The 25771-nt window shown below is 40.8% G+C and overlaps 1 protein-coding gene across 3 annotated transcripts in view; it reads left to right on the top strand.

Moving 5' to 3' along the window:
* The first annotated feature begins 589 nt into the window (after positions 1 to 589).
* The window catches only part of PDCD1LG2 (programmed cell death 1 ligand 2), a 59101-nt gene continuing 33919 nt past the window's right edge, over positions 590 to 25771 (top strand). For 2 of the 3 annotated variants that reach the window (XM_045563883.1, XM_045563885.1), the window contains exons 1-3: positions 794 to 866; positions 12362 to 12430; positions 19991 to 20296. In XM_045563883.1, the coding sequence (XP_045419839.1) occupies positions 12376 to 12430; positions 19991 to 20296 (361 nt within the window). In that variant the 5' untranslated portion in view covers positions 794 to 866; positions 12362 to 12375. Of the gene's footprint in view, positions 867 to 12361; positions 12431 to 19990; positions 20297 to 25771 lie in introns of all 3 variants that reach the window. The other variant, XM_045563884.1, reaches the window with a different exon arrangement.

Below are 25771 nucleotides of genomic sequence, written 5' to 3'. Positions count from 1 at the left end.
GAAATAGGATCTATGCAGATGTAATAATTTTAGATGAGGTCATACTGGATTGGGGGGGCACTAATCTAAAGGCTGGTGCCCTAATGAGAAGAGGACATACAGAGATACACACAGAGAAGAATGCCATGTGAAGACGGGAGCAGAGACTGGAGTGACATGACGCAGCTACAAGCCAAGGATTGCGGGAGCTACTGAAGAGGAAGGTAGGAAGAGACAAGAAAGTGTTCTTGCCCTAGAACCTTCAGAGGGGGTGTGGTCCTATGACACCTTGATGTCAGACTCTCTGCTTGCAGAACTATGAGAGAATACGTGTCTGCTGTTTTAAGCCACCCAGTTTGAGGTAATTTGTTACGAGAGCCCTAGGACACTGAAGAGATGCCTATGCAAAGTTCCTGGCACAGAGCTAGGACATGCTGGTATTCTTTCCCTCCCTTTCCCCTACTCCTAAACGTGCATCACCAGGGACACTGCCCAAGGGGTGCCTGCATGCAGAGAAACGACAAATGATGTTGAAAGTAAAACCAAAACTTCCCAATACACTGTGCTTCCGTCAGTTCCTCAGACCCAGTTCTGGCTTGAATTACTCTCGTGCTACGGCAAAGCTTGAGCTGGATGGATGTGATCACATCTTTTCTTCTCTTCCTTAATATGTCTTCACCCCAATGCTGACTGCTTTTTTGTTGTCCATCCTCAAATGTCCCAGCTAGAAAGAATCCTGGGTTGGAGATATTGCTTGTTGATGATTTTGGTTTTGGTTTTGGCTGTTTGTTTTGTTGGCTTCCATAAGGGAATCTGACACAAACAGCAACTGGTTGTTGCTTTTTTTTTTTTACATCTTTGCCCGAGGAGCTGTGCCAAGTCCTCATGTGAGTATCGAGTGGGTTGAGATTGTCTCCTACTTTGTGAGTTTATAGTGTGAACCATGATGAGGCTGCCACGGTGGGGGAAATGCCTGCCTTCTCTCCACTTCATATGAAGCAGGAGAAATTGCTCCTGAGAAATTGTACTTAGGAGCACAAACAAGCTAATTTCTTCCTGTCCACAATGGTAGGATTTCTCTCGCTAGTCCTTATGCTTACTATTCTTATTGGGCAATTTTAGGAGGGGAGATATTTTCTGTACCAAAAATGTGCACTGTAGAAAAATGTAACTATGCTTGAGATTGCCTCTCAGAGTTTTTGGAGGGTTAATGGTGAAAAACTTAAAACTCTGCTTTTCTACAACTGACATCTGTTTGTGATTTTGCCTTTGGCAGACAGTTAACATTCCAGGCTGGCCTGTGTTTACAAGTTATGCTCTAAGAGTAAGCTGTTAGGGAAAAAAATTAATATTTTATTAATTTATTGAGGTACCATTATTTAACAAAAGCATGATTTGGGGCCTGCAAAAAGGCTATTTTTCCATATAAAATGATCATGGAAAAGGTAGCAAAATTAACACATTGACTGCCGTGTGAGTTGTATTGAACTCAGGCTAGTTTAGCCCCTGGGGCCTCATGAAGCAAAACCCTGCAGTTGGTTCATGAATATCTTGTTCTTGTTGTTACAATTAATAATAACAATTTAATTTTCAAAACGTGGATTGCATTGCCTATAACACACGCACAGAAAACAATAAAAAATAAAATATTAGAAAGGATTGTTTTAATAAAAAACACCGTGTTCCTGGGGAAAAAATTTTTTTCTAGTGTGGCAGTCAATGTGTTAAAGAAAACTGCAACTATTGCTATGGATTGCTCACCACCTGGGCACAAAAAGAAGAGAGATGGCAATGGATTCATATGGACAGGTAAAGCTTGAGTAAGGTCACCTACTTATCAGGACTTCTTCTATCCCTGAAATGCTATGGTTCTGTAGGGAATGACAGACACAAACTGACAAATGCAAAGTAAAAATATTCAGTGAGGGCAGTAATCAGGCAGTTGTATCAAGAGTCCAACACCGATTGATCTGGATGTCCTGCTAGCTCTTTTCCCAGCCCAAGATTCCATGAGTGGGCGAACAATATTGCTCTTGCTGCTCTTGCCATGGGAACCTGTTCTATTTGCCCTTATTACCCGAGCTCTCACCATCAGCAGGCTCTTCCTAGCCTGCTGCTTCAACACGTCATCTCAGATTTCTCCTATGAGCCCATCCATTGAACTGGAGCTCCTCGTAGGCAAGGACCACACCTTTTTAAGGTTCTCTGAGTCCCAAGTGTCTAGCACAGTGCCTGGCATTACACATAGGGTACTTGTTGAATTGGGTATTTGTTGAATGGTTGAATTCATTTATTTGATGAAATGTCAGGAGAATCACCAGAAATGAAATGTTTGTGTAATATACAGTTGAGGTTGGTTTGAAAGGAGATGGTGGAAATGTCCTCAAAGACAGTATTATGGGTCATGCTTCAGACTTGATTTGCTTTACAATCCATTGGACAGTGACCCATAGATTGTTGTGTGCCATTTTTATCCCACACGCCAATGTCTGAACCTGCCATGTGACTACTTGTTGCATACTTGAGTTACCCTATAAGGAGGCAACTGCAGTTTCATTTCCTCATGTTGAATCGTGCTCCACTGCAGCTGGATTCCCTTATCTTCCCATCAACTCACAGAAATCCAGGATAGATAAGGAATCCGAAAGGTTATCTAGCCCCAGTCACCTCTGATGCCTTCTAGCTGTCTCTAACAACCCTAGGACAGATTCCCAGTTATTATTCTTCATAGCTCTCTATTATTAACCACCCCTCCTTTGGGAGCTTTCCCCCACTGGCTGGGAGACAGTGCTATGGGGAGGTGCTCATACTCTTCTGGCCACCTTGTCTCTGTCTTCTCTGGTCCTCTGCTCCTCCCCTCCAAATTTTGGGGCATTCCTCAGTTCAAACTTTTTCTTTTTACTCTCCCCCTCAGACAGTTCATTCTTTCCCCTATATCAACTAACATTTCCATGTTAGAAATAACTTCTTTATCTTTAGCCCTAAATTATGTCTCAAACTCTGGACCTACAGTTTTCTTGAATGCTTTGCATTACCCCATGACTCATACTTAACTCATTGTCTATCCTCTAAAATTAGTTCCTGATCTACTATTTCCCCCACCCACCCCCCATGGCTCCAATATCATCTTCATAGTCTAGCCTTAAAACCACAGGCAACCATGTTGCTTCTCTTTTTCTCTCCTGTATGGCTGATCAGTTGTCAATTGTTTTGTCAATTGTCCTGTAGTAAGTTTCTTTTTCCCCTCCCTTGCTTCCCCTTTCTGACCCTAAGTCAGGGCCTTATTACCAAATATCTAGATAAATATAATGACCTTCTAATTGAACGGCTGGCTGTCAATTCTACCCACCCCCAATTCTATACTCAAAAAAAAAAAAAGATTTAATCTTTTTCAGACACCCCCCTCGTGTTATCACCCAGTTTTTGAGAGACTGTCACTATCTCTCCATTAGCAGCTCTGCATGGCACTCAGCCCTTAACATTTTCATCTCAATTTAAACTTCCAGCCAAGTTAGTCTGCTCATTGTCCCCTCAGCAAGTCTGTGCATCTGCACCTCTGAGAACTTGCCTCTGAGCCATCTGCAGTGCCCTCCAGAATGACTTCAACTCCAAATCTTACCCGTGTTTCAAAGGCCCAGTTCAAAACCCACCCCTCTGGGAAGTCTCCCTTCCCAGGGTTTTTGCAATTTTATCACTCCTTCTACACCAATTCTTACCATTTCTCATGGGTGTGAGTTTTAACCTTATAACTATGTTATAATGCTTTTAAGGGCAGGGGCCCTTTCTTCGATGAACCCTTCTGTGAATTCTACACACTCATATAAAGACTTGCAAGAAATGGGAACTCAGCATTTATTGACTAAAAAATTGATATTCAACTTGAGCTTAAGAGCCCCATTAAAATGAGTAGAATATAATCTTAAGACTAGGGTAGTCTATCTATGCCACAGATGGTTTAGAGATCAAATAATTACTCATCCACCTATGAAAGCAGAGCATTGGCTCTAAGATCCCCTAAAAACTCAGATGCCTGTAGGGGCTGGCAAGTGACAAAACGATGTGACAGCTAGGTATAATACATGGGGGAGTGGTGGGACCTGGGGCGTTCTCTGCATCACTTGCCCAAAGGCATCCAAATTCAAATTATTTTAAAACATTGCTAATTACAATCATTGTCTTAGACTGTTCACTTCAAAAACAGTGGTTAATTCAGGTATTTCAGTACAACTGGGTGTGTATTTATCTAGGTTTTCATGGACATCCAGGGCTCTGCTAGACACTTAGGGAGAGGGAGGAGCTGAAGGAGATGAGACTGACATGTTCACAAAAGAGTAAAATGTTACACAAACATGATCCTTTATGCTGGCTATTATTGCACAAAGGAATTATTTGCTAGAATTCTTGAAATATTTCCATAGAGTGTCTATGCCTTGGTTATTCTACAGATCAGAGAATTCCTTGAAAGTGCTGGCTGTGTCTTATTCACCTCTGTATACTAGAGCATGGCTTATTGTAAATACCAAGTAAATGCTTTGAATAAAAGCAAGGAAGGAAGGAAAGGAGGGAGAGGGAAAGAGGGAGGGAGGAAGGAAAGGAAGAAAGAAGGAAAGATAGAAAAGAGAAAGAAAGAAAGAAAGAAAGAAAGAAAGAAAGAAAGAAAGAAAGAAAGAAAGAGAGAAAGAAAACAAAAGAACAGCTAAAGCTTCAGCACCAAAATTTCATTTCATCTATCCGTTTGCAAATAGATTTCAACAGATGGCAGAAATGTCAAGAAACGTGGCCTACAGCAACCAAGAAGTGAAACTGCTAGCAACTACTATGATTTTTGATCCTCTTGCAAGTTGTGCTTGGAAAAGATTCCCTCATTTTTTGCTTACAAACCTGTCCTCAGAATTTGCAGAAGTTGTCTTGACTTCTCTGGAAAGATACAATGAATGCAGTTGCATAAATGATATGAGCACTTCTTATGTAGAATAAACAGAATAAATTGGGCACAGTGGCACATGCCTGTAGTCCCAGCTACTTGAGGTAGGAGTATTGTTTGAGGCCAGGAGTTTGAGGTTGCAGTGAGCTGTGATCCATAGTGCCTGTGAATAGCCATTGCATTCCCGCCTGGGCAACAAGCAAGACCCTGTCTTGGGGGGCTGCAGCAGGGAAGAGGCTAAGAGCTAAAATTGGACTAGGGAAAAAGTTGAGTATAAACATAAACTGTTAAATGCAAGGCAGACAAAACATATCCTGAGAAGTACAACTGTTCTTCAAATATTTGCTTGGGAGGCTCAGGAAAGGACTTATGAAAAGGTAGCCTTGAGTAAGTTTTAAAGACTGGGTAGACTTTTTCCAGATGAATCTTAGTGGAGTTAGTGAAAGGAGTGGTCATATAGGAATTCTTGGGATTTTTAGACCAAAGATTACCACTCACCCTTGTGAGTGATAATGACAATGAATCTGAAGAATGCTTCACCATTTACAAAGTATTTTTTCACATACCTTGTCCAAGGACCCACAAGCATTTCTGTTCACTACTTGGGATTGGGTGAAGAGAACTGGATGTTAAAGAACTTGATGATTTCCAGCTTCTATCACCTCCCAATACAATTTAAATGAAAATAGACAGCCACTTCAGAATAGACAATAAGACATTAAGTAAATTTTTAAACGGGAGACAAAAGAGGTGGGATGGTTGTTTGAACATGTTCATTTTGTCTCCCGGGGAAAAGTCATCACAAGGCTCATTCATTGGGCTAAAGGAGGGCCTTCCACATGGATGCTCTGTAGATGAGGTGATGAGGTAACTCATTTTGGCCATGCATTCCATAAGTTCTCTAAAGAAACTCTTTTGGGCCTTGGCTGCCTAAGGATAAAGGAGTGCATACATCCCTAACTTTAAAAACACTAAGAAGCTACTCTTTTCAGAAAACATGGTTCGCCTAAGGAACCCAGAAGACAGGGGTCTTATACAGATTGACCAGTGTTTTGAGAGAAATTGGTGAGGGGCCTGAGATACTTGTGAAAACATTCTTCGGGGTGACAACCTTATAAAAGTCTTACTGTTGAAAAGCGATCACCTTCCACCTCTTATGGAAACCCTTGCTTCCACATGGACCCTTTGACAATGCTAGGGCTAATGACCTCCCCACCGCATTAGCACTCCGTTCTGCTGTGAGTGGCTCTAATTGAGGGGGTGTTCTTCCTTAGGCTGGGTCAAAATAAACAAATTAAGATTTCTGTTTTTCCAACAGAGGAAGGAGCCAACTGGAAGCCATTAGTCTCAGATTCCTGAGTGTGATGCTAAATTGTCATGCATGCACCTACTCATTTCTTTGTTCATTCAGCAAATATTATGAGAAATCAATTAAGCACACAGAGCTCTTGTTCTCCCAGGGAAGACAGAAGTGCAACAACTTAGCATACCAGAAATGAGTTAAGTGCTAACACTAGAGGGTAAGTTGTGGATACAATTGCAGCAGAAGGGACAGCCTAATGCAGTTAAGAAAGGCTTGTGTTGAATGTAGAAGAATGTAAGGCCACTTAATGAGAGACATATGATGCAATACAATTTTTTAAAGCTGACGAAGGAATTGAGGTAGAAGAAAAATAAGATTAGAAGAAATAAAATGAGACTAGAATTCTCAAAGCAGCTGTGAGGTCCTATTTATAGAATGCACATGTATTTCCACGTGGCCAAGGCAGGAGGGGCCAGATCCGGGAAACTGTTGCAGGCCACACTAAGGAGAACTTTACTTTGTAAATAATGGGAGCTAATGAAGCCTTTTTAAATGAGTGACATGGTCAAATTTGATTATTTGAGACGTTATTCTGCCTGCTATGTAAAGGGATAATTAATTCAACAAATATTAACTGTATGTGCATTTACTGTTACAGGGATAAAGGCATAGCAGTAAGCAACACTCTCACTGTCTTATCTTAGTACTTACATTCTTATGGAAGATGATAGGGAATAATAAAATAAAGAGGCAAATTGCATGTTATGTTAGATGGTCATGACTGGTTTGAAGGGAAAAAAGATGGTTAAGGATTGTTGGAAATGCTGGGGGTGGGGGGGAGCTGCTCTTGCAGTTTTACACAGGGCAGTCTCAGCAGAAAGAGCAATGAAAGTACCTGGGTCTAGGGATGTGCACACTGGCAGCAAGGTCCTCCCTTGAGGGTTGGATCTGGGGAAGAAGCCACACAGACCTAAGCAGGTTTAAGGCCATTCAGGCAGGGAATTCCAGTGTCCCGAGGATCAAGATTGTGATGGGTGGAGGTAAGAAGGTCAAGGGCTCTAGAAGACACCTCTCAGCCCTGAAAACACCTTACCCTGTCTGGAGGAGTACAGCCACAGCGGGGTCCTCTAAACATGGGGCCCAAGACAGAGGCGCCTCTTGCCTGGACTATCGGAAGGACTGGATTTTACTCCATGTGACATGTTGAGCCAACAGAAGGTTGTGAGAAGATATATTTGACTTATATTTTTAAAGAATCACCCTGGCTGCTGTGTTGAGAATCAACTGTAGGAAGGCAAGGTCGGAATCACAGAGTCCAGTTATCAGATTATTTGCAGAAATCACATGAGAGATGATAATGGCTCTGACCGATATAGAAGCTGTGGAGGTGGATGGAAATGGTCAGATTCTGGATGTATCTAAAAGAAAGGACTATAGGATTTGTTGATGAGTCGGACGTAAGGTGAGAGAAGAAAGGAGTTAAGATGATTCCAAAGTTTGTGTCCTCCACCTCAACAAATGGAGGATGGAGCAGAGGGAAGCAAGAGGAGAAGGTAAAAAATAGCAGTGAGGAGGCTCCACGGTGGTGTAAGGAGAAATGACAAGAAGCTGAATTAAGGTGATGGCAGGAGAATGGAAGAAAGGAGATGTATCATCCACAAAGTACCTAGGACGTAGAATGAGCAAGACTAGGGGACAGACTGATGAGATGAGAAATGTGTAGGTGTAAGATGACCCTCAAGGTTGTGACTTGAGGTGGGTGTTATTAGCATTATAGGAAAATAAGGCAAAAAGAGTTCTCATAAATTGCCCAAGGCATTTGAGGCTAATAATTTGTAGAGCCAGGATTTGAACCCAGATGTGTCTAATTTCAGAGGCTGAGCTCTTAACCATTGCATGGACCATATTTTCCCAGGAAGAAAGATGATTAGGAAAGGAGGCTGGTGGTTGGAAAGTACCTTTATAACAGTGTCTGTCCCTCAGTTTCCTCAAGGAGGCAGTGTGCTAGGAAAGTCCCCTTGGAAGGCTAAGGAAAAAGGGGAAGTTAAAGCCAGTTGTGGGTGATCCAGGGATCTTTTCTGTTGCTAGAACTATGTTACATGCCATCCTTTCATGTTCTAAAAATAGGAATGCTGGCAAGTGTGGGTGCAGCTTAAGATGACACTATTCTCTCATGTTCTAAAAATAAGAATGCTGGCAAGGCCTGTTGGTGCAGCTTAAGATGGCACCTTTTCTAGATATATTTGCATTTTGATAAGGAAGAGTATCTTCAGGTCCTGCTAAAGTGTGCCATGACATTTCCCTGTGGGAAGCACTTGATTCTGTTCCCAGTTGTTACCTGCTGTAAAAGCTCTGTCCCTCAAATAAAAACAGTAATACAGCTCACGGATGACCTCATGTTTTCCTCTAGCTATTTTCTCATTTCCCTTCTCCCTTTTACAACACTTTTCTCTAAAGAGTTGCCTACATTCGTCTCCACATCTTTACCTCCCATTCTCTCTCGAACCCATTCAGGCTTTTGTCTGTACCAAATTCACTGATCCTGTGTTTGTCAGGATCATCCATGACCTCCTTACCGCTAAATCCAACTCTTAGGAGCATTTGGCTCTACTGATTACTCTATCTTTGTAGCACTACGTTTTAAAATGTAGATTTTATTATTATTTAGCTATGGTGAGGCCAACAGATCAGGAGATGATTGCCATTGAAGAGATACTATGTTATACTCACAGATCTCAAAAGAAGAGGGCCCACCATGCCACAGGGGGCCACACCAGCAAGCACTGTGGTCAGCGGGAGGGGGCGAGTAGGGGAGATGTGGGCAAGAGCCTTTGTTGTGGTTTCCACAGGAAGGAATGGGTGAGGCAGGGTACACAGATTTAGGATTAGCTAATATGAATAATTTCAGCAGACTCTGGGGCATAGGGGCTGTCCCTAGCTTTCTGGTACCTGGCCCTGCAGTGATTAGGGCAAGTGGACAGTGGCTGGGAATGTGAAAGCTCCCAGTGAAGGAAGTGGTGGGGGGTGTGGACTCTGTTTATTTGCATTTGAAAGGTGTGCTAGTGGGCAAGTTGTTTACCATCTCTTGGAACTGGCTAGCTGCTGGGGAGTGGCAGTCCCTTCAGCATCAGCAAGTCCCAGAATATCAAAGCATCAGAATACAGAAAATAAAATACACAGTTAATACACACTCTCATTTGCTATTTTACCCTTCCTCTCAATCTTTTTTTGCTGGCGTCCACTCCTCACAAAGATCTATAAATGTTGGAATGCCCCAGGGGCAGTCTCAATCCTTGGCCACTTTCTCTTTCTCCTGTCTCTCTGTAGGTGATACCATGCAGCCCATGGCTTTCAATAACACTTACACATTGATGACTCCCAAATTTATATCTCTACCCCAAACTCTGAGCCATCTGCTATCCAGCTGTCTGCTAAACACCTCCACTGGGATGTCTAACAGGCATCTCAAACCAAACCTACACCAAACACAATTCTTAGTTTCCCTTCCCTTATCTGCTGCTCCCTCGGTCTTCTCCATTTTAATAAATAGCATCCCATTGCCCTAAGGATGCAAGCCCCAAACCTAGGAATTTTCCTGGATTTCTCTGTTTTTCTCAAACAGTATATCCAACCTGTCAGTGATTCCCTTCAGGTCTTCTTTTAAAATATAGAAGACCTACATGAATGGAAAGATGCTGTATTCATGAATTGGAAGAATTAATGTTATTAAGACAGCTGTATTCCCGAATGGATCTATGGATTCAATGTAATCCCTACCAAAAATCCTTTTTTCTTTCTTTCTTTCTTTCATTTTTTTTTTTTTTGCGGAAATGGACAATCTGACCCTAAAATTCATATGGAAATGTAAGGGAGCCAGAATAGATCAAAAAAATCTTGAAAAAGAAGAACGAAGTTGGAGGATTCACATTTCCTGATTTCAAAACTTACTGCAAAGTTACAGTAACCAACACTGTGTGGTACTGACATAGGGTAGGCATATAGTTCAATGAAATAGAAAAGAAAAACCAGAAATAAGCGTATATATCTATAGTTAATTGATTTTTTTCAAGGGTGCCAAGACAATTCAATAGAAAAAGGATAGTTTTATCCATAAATTGTACAAGAACAACTGGATGTCCACATGCAAAAGAATGAATTTGGAGCCTTACCTCATACCATATACAAAAATTAACTCTAAACAGACCAAAAACCTAAGCACTGAACATTTTTAATTCTTACACAAAAAAGCAGTTATAAATCTTTGTAACCTTGGACTAGGCAATGGCTTCTTAGATATGACACCTAAGGTACAAACAATAAAAGAAAAACTACATAAATTGGACTTTATCAAAATTAAACTAATTTGTACTTCAAAATTAAATAAAATTTAATTTTATGCTTCTCAGGGCTCATTAAGAAACTGAAAAGACAATGGCAGAATGGGATATTGTATCTGCAAATTATATATTTCATAAACAGTTTGGCAGTTCCTCAAAAAATTAGAGTTACCATTTGATCCAGCAATTCTAGTGCTACGTATCTGCCCAAGAGAATTGAAAGCATATGTACACGAACTTGTACATGAGCGTTCATAGAAGCATTATTCATAATAGCCAACAAGCAGAAACAATGTGAATGTCCATCAACTGATGAATGGATCAACAAAATGTAGTATATCATACAAGGGAATATTATTTAGTCATAAAAAGGAATGCAGTACTGCTATGTGCTATAGTACAGATGAACCCTGACAACAGTGGCTTCTTCAGTGGAAGAAGCCAGTCACAAAAGGCCACATATTGTATGATTCCATTTATATGAAATGTCCAGAATTAGCAATTGGTAAAGAAAGAAAGTAGATTCGTAGTTTCCAGGAGATAGGGGGAGAGGGAAGGGGAAATGGACAGCTTCTGCTAATGAGTAAGGGGTTCCTTTTTGGGGTAATGAAAATGTTCCAAAATTAGATAGTGGTGTTGGTTGCACAACTCTGTGAATATACTAAAAACCACTGAATTGTATACTTAAAAAATGTGTGTTTTAAATACACACACACACATATATAACCCTCTTTTGTACATCAATTATAATTCAATAAAGTGGTTGAAAATTTTTAAAAATAATTTTAAAGGACAAAGAAATCTATAAAATCTCCAACAGACCACTTCTCACTTCTGCTAGCCCCACCACCCTACCCTGAGCTGTCATCATTTCTGCAAAGACATTCTTTACTTCCCTTACTGCTTCTGATCTTGCCAACCAACTATCCCTCCCAACAACAGCCTACTGCCTACACCAAAGCTGGGTCCTCTTTTAAAAGTGTAAATGAGGTTATGTCATTCTCCTGATCCAACCCCTCCACTGGTTTTCTGTCACGCTCAGAGCAACTCTGCTTGTACCTGATTTAGATGGATGGCTCCAACAGATTTCCTCTGAAGAAATGATGCCATGGCTAATAAAAGTTTGAAAGCCTCTTTGAGGGCAGAATAGCTGACAGTGGTGTGCCCTGTCTCTTTTGCCTTCAACCATGAGAAGTCCATGGATGAAGAAAGCAAAGGAAAAAGGTAGAGCAGGACCAAGGTGGGGCACCCTCATCAGAGCCAGTGTCCTGCTCTCCCTGTCTAAACCTCTTAGTAAAAGGTAGTTCAAGTGATGGGCAAACTCAATCGCAACACTCAAGAGAGCTTGACTACTTTGCCTGCTCAGTCAACTAGTAAGTATTTACTGAGAATGTACTTCTCTTCTACTGAGCCCTGTGTTTGAGTGTCTGATTCCCAGACTTCCAATCCAGGTAGACAAAATTTTGTGCATTATTCATTTGACAAACAAGATTGGGGGGTCAAGGGCCTGCTGCTGAGGAAGCTATGGAAGGCTTCACAAGAGAGACAAAGAGATGCAGATAACATCAGTGTGTGTGAGGCACGAGGACTGGTTCATTTTCTGAAAAGGCCATTAGAAAAGGAAGAAGAGCTTCTCATTTGGATTGATAAAGAGTGCCTCATTTCCTCCTCTCCCTGCCATCAACCTCTAACTTCTCTTTCCAGCTCCACTGCACCCAAAAGATTTGTTATTTCTGTTTTCCTGAGGGAGCAAGCAACAAAGTAATGAGACCCAGCAAAGTTGCGTAAGTCCCTGAAACTTTCAATTATCTATTTCAGATCAAGTACAGAACATGCTTTTCCTCCGGCTAATGTTGAGCCTGGGATTGCAGCTTCATCAGACAGCAGGTAAGAAAGGACAAAGGAGAGCCTGAGAAAGAGGAGCAGGTAGTAGCCTTTAGTCAAAGCCAATAATGAGAATGTGGTCCTCAGGCTGAGGGCTTTCTTTGAGAGGAAGTATGATTTCTGACTGCGACAAGCACCACAAAAAGAATGGTGCCCAGGGTGGCTTGTACATGCCAATGTCTCTGTCTTATAGAAATGGGGCCTGAGAATATCAATCCGTCTATCCCCACTATCCAATGAGGGCGATGACAGGAAACAGGACCACTCGGACCGTGTACATCTCAACTGATACAAGAGAACAGGGGTTGAGTTTCCTCAAAAGTGAGATGCTAACCAGCTGTCCCCTTTCCTTCTGGCAGGGAGAGTATGGAGACATTGACAGGGCACTCTGTTACTCTAAAGATAATGTCTTGCAAACATTCTGCCTATTACTAGATGTTCATATGAGTTCCTCTTCTAAAAAGCAACAGTAGCAGTCATTGATCATTCATACCTCAATGTGGATTACTTGAATAGAAAACTCAGACTCTTCCTAAAGTCCAAATGAACAATGAACTTTAATACTATGCCTTTGGACTTAAAAGAAGGACTTCTATTGGAGGTTGCGGGTGAGCAGGAAGGAAAGCACTTTCACAGTTGGTTGTTTTCCTGGGGAAGGTTGTTCAGACCATTGGAGGGTGCAATCAGGACCATGAGTGTGTTGTTTTGGATGAACACCAGGAGGTAAGAGAGTATGACAGAGGTAGGGACAGGGGATTAGGTCCTCAATGATAGCAGTCCAGACTTCACAAGGAATCATCTATCATTCTGCCCTTGATTGATCCATAATGGCTCCTTTGGCACTTGATAACCTTTTGAAGAGCTTTCTACTCCCTTCTAGCTGGTCCAAATCTGATCTTTTCCCAGTCACATTCCTCTCCCTCTCTTGGGAGAGTCTAGCCCGGCCAGGTCTGGCACTAGAAATATACAGTAAAATTTATTCTTTTTTGTAAAAATGTCTGTGAGTTTTGATAAATGCATAGTCATATAACCACTACCACAATGAAGATCCAGAACACTGATATCATTTGCCAAACAAACAAAAACCCTCTTCCAACTCTTAAACCTAAGCACCTACTGATCTATTTTCTGTCCTTATACTTTTAACTTTTCCAGAATATCATAGAAATGAGATCAGTCATTAGATACTCTTTTTTTGTCTGGCTTCTTTCATTAAACATAATGTATTTGAGATTCATCCATATTGTTATACGTTATCAATAGTTCATTTACTTTTGTTGTTGAGTATATTCCATTGTATGTATACTACATTTTGTTTATCCATTCCCCAGTTAGAGGACATTTGGGTTTTTCCCATTTTTGTTGATTACAAATAAAGCTGCTATAAACATTTGCATGTGGGTTTTTTTGTGTTTACATAGATTTTCACTTCATTTATGGGTAAATACCTAGGAGTAGGATTGCTAGGTCATATGGTTAAGTATATGGTTTAACTTTATAAGAAACTGTCAAACCTTTCCATAGTGGCTGTACCATTTTTACTTTCCAACCAGCCATGTATAGAGTTCCAATTGTTCCTCATCTTCTCCAGCATGTGATATTCTTTTCTTTTTTTAAGTCATTCTAATAGGTGTGTAGAATTATCTGATTGTGATTTTAATTTGCATTTTCCTAATGGCTAATGATATTAAGTATATTTTTATGTACTTTTTGGTCACCTGTATATCTTCATTGGTGAAGTATGTATTCAAATCACTTAACCATTTTTAACTGGGCTGTTTATTTTCTCACCGTGAAGTTTTGAGAGTTCTTTATTCCAGATACAAGTCCTTTATCAGATATTTGCAAATATTCGCCCCTAGTCTGTGCTTGTCTCTTCATTCTCTTAACTATGTCTTTTGCAGAGAAAATATTTTAATTTTGATGAAGTCTGATTTCCCAATTTTTTCTTTTATGGGCCATGCTTGCGGTGTCATATCTAAGAACTCTTTACCTAACCCAAGATCTAAAAGATTTTGTTCTGCGTTTTCTTCCACACATTTTATAGTTGTACATTTTATATTTAGGTTTTTGATCCATTTTGAGTTAATTTTTGTATAAGGTATGAGGTATAGGTTGAGGCTCATTTTATTTTTGCATATGGATGTTCAGTTGCTCCAGCCCCATTTGTTGAAAAATGTACCCTTTCTCCGTTGGATAGCCTTTGAATCTTTGTCAAAAATCAGAGCCATCTTTATGTGGGTCTACTCTGTTCCATTAATCTATGTGTATATCCTTTTGCCAATATCATACTTTCTTGATTAGTATAGCTTTATTGTTGATTTTTTCTTTATTTTTATTTCCAAACCTAAGAATATCTTGTAACCCAAAATACTTTTTACACCTTGTCACGTGTGGGAGGAAAGAGCAACGCCAATCTTCCTTTTCTCAGTGATGTTTCCCACTCTCCCCATGCTCTAGAGGTGGATGAAAACCAGAGGACACGTGACCATGGTGATGCTTAAGGTCACTCTGTGGCAGAGCCAACAGCCCGAGTCACTCTACATGGCCTGTCTTCACCTCCAAAATGACTTGTGCAGACAGCTGAGTTATATATACAAAGGAGAAGAATCAGGTTGGGGAAAGGATTTCTAAGCTAAGACATGTCTCCATGCAGTGCTCCTGCACTGAGCAGACCATGAGTCAGGTGCACAGAGCAGGATTTTGTCCTAAACCAGGAACCTCAGAGTTCTTTTGAAGAATGTGGCTGTGTAAAGCAGCCCTCACCCTCACCTCTCCAGTACATTGTGTAGGACTCTGAACAAACATAAGCTTCTGTTGTGAAATGGGAGGAAATGAGCTTTAAGAAGAAGCTATCTTGGGAGGCAATGCAAATGATTTGTTTTGTGTTTCCTGGAGATGTCACAGGTGCTGATTCTCATTGATGTCAGGTTGCAAATAAAATGCAAAGTTCCCCTGAGAACTTCAAAAGGGCTCCAGCATTACTCAAGTTAGCTGCTTTAATCTGGCTAGAGGTCCAGCATGTACTAGTTTTTTATGTTTTTGTCAAGTCCTTTGCCCTTTAGTTTCGTTAAGGGCCCCAAATGAAGGGAAAACCTGTTTTGTCTACATAATTTTGTAGTTTGGGAACTTTCCAATTTTCTCCTTTGTCTGATAACTTCGGGTGTTCAAAGCTAGGTTGAAGCTTAACTTAATAACCATGTGGCACATGAAATAGAAAACAAATGTCTTTTACTTAGCATCAAGCTAAAAAAAAAGTTTATTTCATTAATGGATGTAGCATACACATGCCAGTTGACATATAGTCATATCTGTAGAGTTATTAGCAGCACAAAGATGAATGTGCATTGGGGCCAGAGAGATGAATTGAATTCTAATTCCATGAGCTGCCACTCTTTGACCTTGGTCAAGTTGTGTTACTTCTTTAAGCCTCAGTTTCCCCATCTGTAAAATGTAGATAGTAACTCCTACCTTGCAGAGTTATTGAGAGCATTAAATGAGCTGATAATATAAGGGTTAGTCCAGTGTCTGACTTATTGTAAGTGTTTAAGAAATGTTAACTATTACTCTACTTCCCAACAATAGTCCAAGAGTAGGCCAGTATTATAAATCTTCTTCTCAAACACTAATGTGCATGCAAATCACTCTGACCTTGTTAAAATGGAGATCTGATTCTCTAGGTCTGGGGCAGGCCTGAGATTCTGCATTTCTACTTAGCTCCCAGGTGAAGATGAGGACAACACTTTGAATGGCAAGATGATAAAAGATGTTTGCAAGTGCAGATGTTTATTTGTCTAACCAATGGTTCTCAATACTGTCTGCACATTAGAAGCTCCCAGGAAAATTTTTTTTTTTTTTAAGTTGTTGCTAGCCTCACCCCGCAAATTTTAATTTTACCAGATTCAAAGTGGGATCTGGGCATTAGTATTTTTGCCTCCCAGGTGATTCCAGTGTCAACCAGGATTGAGGCCCTCTGTTTAGTGAATTTGCACAGAACTGTCTGCAAGAGCATTTTGATTTCCTCTGTAATTTACAACAACTAAGAATGTTTTAGGATTTCAAAAGTGTTTTGCATTTCCTAAAACCCTTGATTTATATGGAGTAATCAATCTCAAAGCTCTGCATGTCTTAGAAGCTTTAACTGGGGCAAAATTAGGCCAAACAACAATCAATCTTCTAGTTATTCTGAGCTACTCAGACACATGACTCATGTTTGCTAACTGCTCCTTTCTGTTATCAATATTAGCCAGAAAATGTCACCTGTCTGAGAGGTAGCATGCTTTTATGCCTACCACCCCTAGAACCTTCTCTGAACAAGGCAAAGAGGAAAAACAAGCAGAAAATGGACTTTTATCAAAGGCCCAGGCATTAAAGAGGGGAGTTCTGCTGTATGCTAAGGGGAATTCCAGAGGAAGTTACAGGCGTTCCCTCTTTCATGAGAAGAAAGCATGGTGTGGTAAATAAATTTGCTAAAGAGTCAATAGCATCTCTACCCAAAGTCTTTTATTTAATTATTGTTTTCACTCAGACTCAGCAACTAACTTTCCTTGCAAACCCCGTTTCCTTCCCTGTTTGCTGTTTTATCATGTGTAATAAAAGAAGTATTATGAGAAAAGGATGAATAGTAGTAAATTCTTTCTTTTTTTCCACAAGTTTTCTCAGTGTGAAAGTAGTAAGTTCTTGAACTTGGCACAGAGAAGATGATTAATGCATTTTTGATGAATGAATGAATAAATTTTCTTCCGGGGAAGTGTGGATTTGGTATCAGGTGGCTCTGTCTTAGGCATAACAGACTTAATAACTCAAGTATTTAGAGATGGTTTTCATCACAAAGGGATCTACCCTTAAGAAGGTTCCATGATAGAGACCCTGAGGTGTGAGTTATCACAAGTGTACAGCAGATTCTGAAAGATGGAATCACATAGAAAATCCAGTTTCACAAGTATTATGCCAGGGTCTTCTCAACCTGGCCCAGCAAGTGCAGGTGTGATTAGTATTGTTTTTGCAGAAGTACTCCCTTACAGCCCTGCTCCCGCTCCTATTCCGCACAAAAGAATGCTGGGCTTATGTGAACTACTCTCTGTACCATAGATCTCTGTACAAAGGCACAGGAATGTTCTATCAGTGGTTAAAAGAGGGGTGGAGGCCAGATATACACTTGTCAGTCATTTCTGATAAATCTCAAGTTTGTGCGTGTCATTATCAAGTATGTCATGTGGCAATTCTTAATAAGAAACCCAAATTGTGTGATCTCAGGCAAGCCACAGTTTGATGAAAGGAAAACAGAAGTCAGTATGATCAGGCTCATCCTTTCTTTCTCTCTCTCTCTTCCTGTCATTTATTTGCCAAACTCTTAACTGGAACTTAGTATGTGCTAGGTACTGGAGATATCAAAGCACACTCAACCCGGTCATTGACTTCAAAGACTTGCAGGTTAGTGGGAAGAAAAACTTGAATGAGAAGAGAATTGCAACATGAACCATTCAAGCAGTAGAAAAAAATTACTCATATTGTGAAATCTGTTCAGGGAATGGACTGTCCTTCCTGGCTAATAAAGGATGGCCACACATGCCATATATGAATGACCACTTTCCCAAGCATTAAAACACGGTACAAAAGACAGGAACTAACATGCGCGGAGTGCCCACTACTTACAAAGCTAAGCACTTCACATCCACCACCTCATCCAGTTTTCACCGCAATACTGAGAGACAGCTGTCAGTCTTGTTTTACAGACAAAGGGGCTGAGACTCACAGAGGTTAAATGACAAGTTCACAGTCAGAGGACTCCTAATCTTAATACAGTCAGAATTTGAACCCAGGCTCATCTGTCACTAAATCCTGTGCTCTTCCAATACCACGTTTTATACTGAAACAACCTCTTGAATAACTAGTGCTTGGAGGAAGCCCCTAAATATTTGTTGAAGGGATGATTTGATTGAATAAATTAATGAATAAATGAAGCAAGGCCTACTGAACATAGTTTAATCTAATCTTCTGTGTTGATTTGGAAACTACTTCAAGATCTTTCCATACCTCCATTATAATGAATACTTATTCATTAATGATGGAAATAACAATTTTGTACAGTTTCTCATGCTTTATTCATGCAAACACCATCTTCCCTACTTTTGCCATGTTTGGCCATTCCTTATGCTATTCGTTTTTATAGAATAATAAAACTCATTTAAATCAATGCAGGTTTTAATTTTCAACAAAGCAGGATAGCCCTGTGGTAGATGGAAAATCAGTATCACTTGTCCTGGTAAACAGAGGATGGGAACCAAAATAAATGCAATGCAAATAAAGCAGTGTTATCAAATTCTACACAGGTATTATTATCTGCCTAGGAACTTCCTGTTTTATTAAAAGGAAAAATAGCCAGTATTAGAGGTGTGAGAGTCTAGTTGCAAATTATATGTAATTGAGATATTGAAATAGAATTAAAAAGGGAATAAATTCCTGTCTGAATAATTCAACTTCCTTTAGGCCTTGATTCTTCCCCATTTAAAATCATCTTACATACTTCTGGTGGTATGTGCCTCACAGTTTGGGAAATACTGTTGGAGTGGAAATGACAGATTTTGAAGTCAAACATCTGACTGGCTCTGAATTTTAAGTTTACAAACTGTATGTCCTGAAGTGAACTTCTTTGAGCCAGTTTCCTCAACTATAAAACCATACTGATAATACATATCTCGTGGTCATATTTTCAGTACTAAATGAGTGGCTAGCACAGTGCCTGGCATGGCACATAGTAGGTATACGTTAAATATCAGTTCCATTTTTCCTTTCCCTTTGACATCTACAGGGGGCTTATGTGATGTGATGGTTAACAGCATTTGGTGCTTAAAATACCTGGTCTGATCCTGGTGTGCAATCTTAGGCAAGTTGCCTAACTTTTCTGTACCTCAGTTTCATTTTTTAAAAAAAGGATAGCAGTATTGCCTACCTCACTGGCTTCCTGGGAAGACTAAATGAGATAACATATTAGCAGAGTGTCTAACACATAGTAAGAACTCAACAAATAATAGTTGTTATTATTGCTGTTGCTGGTGAGAGAAAGTGTTATCTGGCAAGGAAAAATATAAATTGGTCCATATGGATTGAAGAAAATGAACCCATATAATGGGATGTGAAGGCAATTAAGTAAAAGGGGCTCAGATCTTGATGGTAGGGGAGTCATAGGAGACATTTTGTTGTCATGTGAGGGATGATCTGGAGTGAGTGCAGGGCTGTTGGGAGGAGATGGGAGGGGTTCCCAAGAGCAAGTAGTGCTGTCCACCGGAAGCTCTTGCTGGGGGGCCTGGGGAGGTGCAGGAGGACAGTCAGCTGCACAGGTGGGAGTGTTTAGTGGTGAGAACGATCTCAGAGCAGCAGGTCCAGAATTCACTCTTGTCTAGGCAGATGGGGTAAAGGAGAGGAAGGATCCCAAAGGAATGCCCAGATACTAAGAGGCATCTCCTGGAAACTGGAGATGCGATAGGTCTCAGCTCCCACTTTGGAAGAACTGCAATGTAAAGTAAAGGCAGACAATGGCAAAATGTCTTATTTTCTTTTCAGCTTTATTTACAGTGACAGTCCCTAAGGAGTTGTACATAGTAGACTATGGCAGCAATGTGACCCTGGAGTGTGATTTTGACACTGGAGGTCATGTGAAACTTGAAGCAATAAAAGCTACTTTGCAAAAGGTGGAAAATGATACATCCTTGCCTACTGAAAGAGCCACTTTGCTGGAGGAGCAGCTGCCCCTGGGGAAGGCCTTATTCCACATCCCTCAAGTCCAAGTGAAGGACGAAGGGCAGTACCGCTGCGTGATCATCTATGGGGTCTCCTGGGACTACAAGTACCTGACTCTGAAAGTCAGAGGTGAGTGGTTTCCAGGACTAGAATCCACAGAGGCATCTGTCCAGCAGAGAACCTGCATTAGCTGCAGTAACAGAAACTCACTACAAGTTGCTCAAGCAAAAGCTGGGAGGATGGTTCTAAGGAGACAAACCTATTTCAGAGAAAACAAAAGTACCTGCTTAGAAATGTTTTTTGACATCTGAGTATACATCAGCTGAAGTAAAAGTCAATAGGGGTAGGAATTGGAGGAATAAAATGGGGCTAGAGGAAGCCGGGAACATGAGTCCCTGAAAGGTGAGAAGTTGCTAAAGATAAGCTTTGCTTAGTTCACAGTTCTCCCACAGAACATCTCTTACTTGATTATTAAGCTACTCTTTTTCAGTAGTTTATTTCTCTAGTCCAGAGTTTTCTAAACTATGGTTTGCAACCCATTGATGGATTAAAACATCAGTCTAATGAGTAGCAACCAGATGGATGTTTTTTCCCCCAAAAATGAATGAATCAAATAGAATAGATCAGAGGATATCACATGGTAGGGCTAAATGTTGTTTTGTAAAACTCTTGTTCCAGAGGGGAGTGTGTGCGTGCGTGCGTGTGTGTGTGTGTGTGTGTGTGTGTGTGTGTGGTGTGTGTGCACATGCACATGTGTGTTGGGTCATGGTATAAAATTTGATTTCTTACTCTGGTTCATAAAAAGTTAAAAGTTTGGGAAGCACAGCTCAAGTCCAAGCCCTATCTCTAGCAGATGAAGTAGTAGAGGTCCACAGAAGTGAAGTGGATTGCCCAAGAGAGCCCCTTAAGTCAATAGCTGTCCCATTCCTCTGGATTCAGGGCTCTCTCCACCCCAACACAAGCCAAGCACCTAAATCTGAGGAGAATCTTCACATTCTTGTTTGTTCTGAGAAAGGTTATATAACAATTGCAAAAGAATCGCTTTAGCTTGTTCATTGGCTTATACTTTCCAGGCTTCATTGAGTGTTCTGAGTTAAACCGTGCCAATATTTCTCTGGCTCCTCCCTATTCCACTCCTTAGGCCTAAGAAGGTCTGTACCGTCTTCTAGACTGCAGTGGTCCCCAGCCTTTGTGGCACCAGGGACCAATTTCATGGAAGACAATTTTTCAACGGACGGGGCTGGGGCGGGAGTTGTGGCGGAGCTCTGCCTAACAGGCCTGGGGGGGCTGGGGACCGCAGTTCTAGAGGGTCTGTGGATTTTGTCCTGCAAAGACTGTTAACCCTGGCAGCAATGGTGTGACTTTATGATCTGCTACAAAGAAGGACAAACTAGAAGGATTAGACACAAGGGTGAATGTTGTCTTCATCTGAGTCCTTGGGCAGGTGATTTCACCTTTCATAACCTCACATTTTTTATTTGTAAAAGGAGGGCGATAGTATCAATAGTACCTACCACATAGGATTGTTGTAAAGGTTAAGAGAGATAATGAACAAAAAGAACTGAGGATGGTGACTGGCATATGGTAAACGTCCAGAGATTTGGCTAAAAGATCCTCAACTGTTACAGGGACAGAGACCTCCTCACACCTCAACCATCAGTGAGTCACCAGGAAAACCATTAGCCTAAATGCAACTGTTTTCTGTCTTCATTGCATTTCCTACATCCAAGCATCGGCTGGGAGAAACTCTAGAACACTGAAGTTAGTCTGAGTTCAATTCACGTAAGGAAAGAAGGCTGTATATTCTCAGGATCCCCTAATGTACTCATGTATCTGCACGCCTAGATCACCACCCCTGTATTTATTGATCTCTCTCTCTGAATGCTGAATGGGGGACCAGCCATCCCACTCTTTCTCTCAGGCTGAGGACTGCCTCTCATTCCTGAGAAGGCAGCCTGCCCACTTCCTCACCCAGACCAGGGATTTGTCAGGTGGAAGGGATTTGCTCCTTAAAGTAATGGTCATCAAACTGGGATATATGGAAATCACAAAGACTTTCTACGGCAGGGGTCCCCAACCTAGGGTGAGTTGTATAATTATTTCATTATATATTACAGTGTGGTAATAATAGAAATAAAGTGCACAATAAATGTAATGCTCTTGAATCATCCTGAAACCATCCTCCCCACCCACCCATCCATGGAAAAATTCCATGAAAATGGTCCCTAGTGCCAAAAAGTTTGGGGACCACTGTCTAAGGGATGTCTGGGCACAGGCAGTTTTAGGAAATGAGTTTCTAGATCCTCATCTTCCCCAAATACCCCTTCCTAAAACTGGCGAGCCTGAGAATGCGCTTGCTAGGCAAGGCTCTTGGGGTTCCCCTAATATACTTCCTCTTTTACTATTGCTTTCTCCTACTTCATAAAAAGCCGACCTCTCACTGACCGTGAATATAGTCAGTTGCCCCAGGGTGTAAAAACCTCCACAGTGCTAAACAAAAGAGTGATCAGAAACATTGACGCCTTATGGAACTGTCATGACTAACAAATCCTTTTGCAAATATGAAGGATCAAATTTTCTGCTTTCAACAAAATTGAAGGAGACCCTAGTAGAGTTAACAGCTGATAAGCAAAAATGAGTGATTTTTTGTCACATAAATCGTCATTCAAATGAAATGATATTGCTATAACAAAACTGCTTCCACTCCCACTGATTGACTCATATGAACACGATTCTTTAGTCCTTTTAGCTACAAAAAAAAAAAAATGGAAATAGAATTGATGCTGAATTCCACCCTATAGAGTCATTCCAACCATGTCATATGCATCCTCATATTCATGCACAATTTGTAAAAGAGAGCGCTATCCATCTCATTAAGAGACACATTTCCAGTAATTTTTTATCTTTTATCTTTAATAATTATCAATATTCATAATGTTTTACATTTTGATCAAATATTTGCTGTTAATGGAAATTAGATCTCAATGCAGAAGAAAACTTTGAACCCTTAAAGCCTCATAGTAACAAGAAAAAAAATTAATTTCAATAGCTATAAATATTTTATTGTTGTAAAGACACATAAGGACAATGAAAAAAGGAGCTGCCAAAGAAAATTATGTTGCATTACGATAAAATTCTATAGGGAAAATGAAATGGGAAGTGAGGTTCCAGGAATAAAAAGAAACAATGTAAAGCACTGACCATTAAACCAGAATTTTCATATGTAATTTTCAATGGATTATGGTGTGTATAGAAAACACCTTTTTTAAAATTCAGTTGATTTTAAGATCCATAAAAGACACTTTGTTTGATATTTAGACGCCACTGGATACATATGTAAGAATGAAATAATTGTTTCACTAAAAATATAAATATTTATAAGATGCTAAACACTATCTATTTGTCCAATGTAGAAATTTATGAAGAATTCTAAGAATCAAATTAATATATGTGACACTTTGGGAGGCTGAGGTGGGAAAATACCTTGAAGCTCAGCTCAGGAGTTCAAGAACAGCCTGAGCAAGAGAGAGACCCCATCTCTACTAAAAATAGAAAAAAATAGCCAGCCATGGTGGCGGATGCCTGTAGTCCCAGCTACTTAGGAGGCTGAAGCAGGAGGATAGCTTGAGCCCAGGAATTTGAGGTTGCTGTGAGCTATGATGATGCCACAGCACTCACCTGGGCAAGAGAATGAGACTGTCTCAAAAACAAAACAAAACAAAACTTTAATATGTGAATATGTGAAGAGGTACATACTGCATCATAATTCTTTTAGAAGAGATACAAGAAAAAAAGTTGAAGACCACCACCTAAGAGTATCCTATCCTGATCTGGGGCCTCAGTGAAGGTCCCCATAAATGGAGTAGGATTAGAGGAAGGACATGCTTTTATCTTAAAATGCCTGATCTGTAGCATAAACCTTGAAAATATGTTTATAGTACCTTCTTTGATGTCTGGGCAGCAATTTGTATTAAATATAGTGAAAAGAAAGTTGATTTCAAAAAGGCAGAAAAAATACTAGGTGGAATGGCTAGAAAGTCTGGAAGAGACAGTAATAAAGGGCCGTGGTTTCTGAAAAGCCAGGTTGCAGCTCCGGGACGGGGAGCAGTTCGACTGAGGAAGGGCAGGAACGTGAGAAACGGAGGTCCAGAGAGCCCAGGCCCACCGTGCAGGGGCGGGAGAGCCTGTGGCCTTCTGATTTCAAGATTGTTCTATTTTAAGCACCAAAGGAGGCAAGAAAAGCTTCATTTTTCTCTGATGCACACCTTTTAATAAGAGGATTTGTTCTGTAAAATTTGGACTCAATTAAAAGGCCACACTTAAGGACCTAAAAGGCCACATGTGCCGTTAAGACCGCAGGCTCCCCACCCCTGGAAGGGTCTTGCAGAGGAGCTGGGGTTGAGAACTGGTCTGTGCTGGTCTGTGCAAAGGATTCCAGACAGGGTCACAGAGCAAACCCTAAGAAGAAGAACATGAGAGCAGCCAAACCATCCTGGAAGCCTGGGCAGGAGATAGGGAAGGAGGGAGCCAACACATGAATGGGCTGAAGCTGCCAGAAGTACTACAAATCAACACAAAAGCCCAAGATAGACAAAAATGCCACTTAGCAAGTGGAGGAAGGTGGCAGCACGACTTCCATTACAAGGGCCTTCACCCTAAGAAGAGGAAGACCAAGCGCACAGAGAGGAAACAGTCGAAGAGGAGCAAGGCAGGACTGAAAAGATAACTATACACTTAAGCCTCTAGGCCCAGGGAAAACACTTGCTGAAAGAATTTACTGATATTCCTGTCTTTCCCTCACCCACTGAATTTCAAAGAGGGAAAAGCTGTGAATTACAAACTCTTTAACCTGATATTGCCCTCCAAGCAGTTTAACAGATGAATTGGAAGCCCTAAAAGATTTGGTTTAGTGATTACTAGAAATCTGCACGTATTCTCTGAGACCAAGGCATGTAAAACTACATTCCTTCACCTTATTTGCTGTCATTATAATTATAAAGCAGATAATCCTGTGTATACAGCTTATCTTATCTTAGAAATGATATAATAGCATTGCTCATAACATGTCTATCAGGCAGCCAAAGTCAACCAGGGAAACAGAAACCATTTAAACCTGTGGAAATCTAAAGCAGAAAATAGTAATTCTTTTAATGAGAGAGACTGAGGAGCCAACCAGGGAAGCAAATCAGCAATCAGAAGTAGCAGAAGCTGCTACTACAGCCAGGCTAGACAGAAAAGGAGAAGGCAGGGTTAATGAAGCCCAAGGGTTTAGAGTCCCTCGGCACTCACTGTGGTTGGTAGCTGGAGCCGGGGAAGAGATTCATCTGCTGCTGGAGAGGCCATCAAAGCACAGAGCATGGGGAGAAATGCCCTTCCTTCTCTCTCCCATCCACACTCCAGTTTTCGTCTCCTGCTTCCTATTGGCTGTCAAGAGCCTAGGATGCACAGCCTGCAGGAGTCTGCCTTCCTGCAATACAGAACAGAGAAGAAAAAGTGAGGGATGGATCCTGGCAAACAGACCCAGGACCCACAAAGCACACACTTCATGCATAAGGTGGTGAAATGTGGGATGAATAATAAATGGCCCAGTTGACTGGATCTGTA

The sequence above is a fragment of the Lemur catta genome, chromosome 10, assembly GCF_020740605.2.
Source record: "Lemur catta isolate mLemCat1 chromosome 10, mLemCat1.pri, whole genome shotgun sequence".
Classification (NCBI taxonomy): Eukaryota; Metazoa; Chordata; class Mammalia; order Primates; family Lemuridae; genus Lemur; species Lemur catta.
Note: the sequence above shows the minus strand (reverse complement) of the source record. Positions and strands in the feature narration are given on the sequence as shown.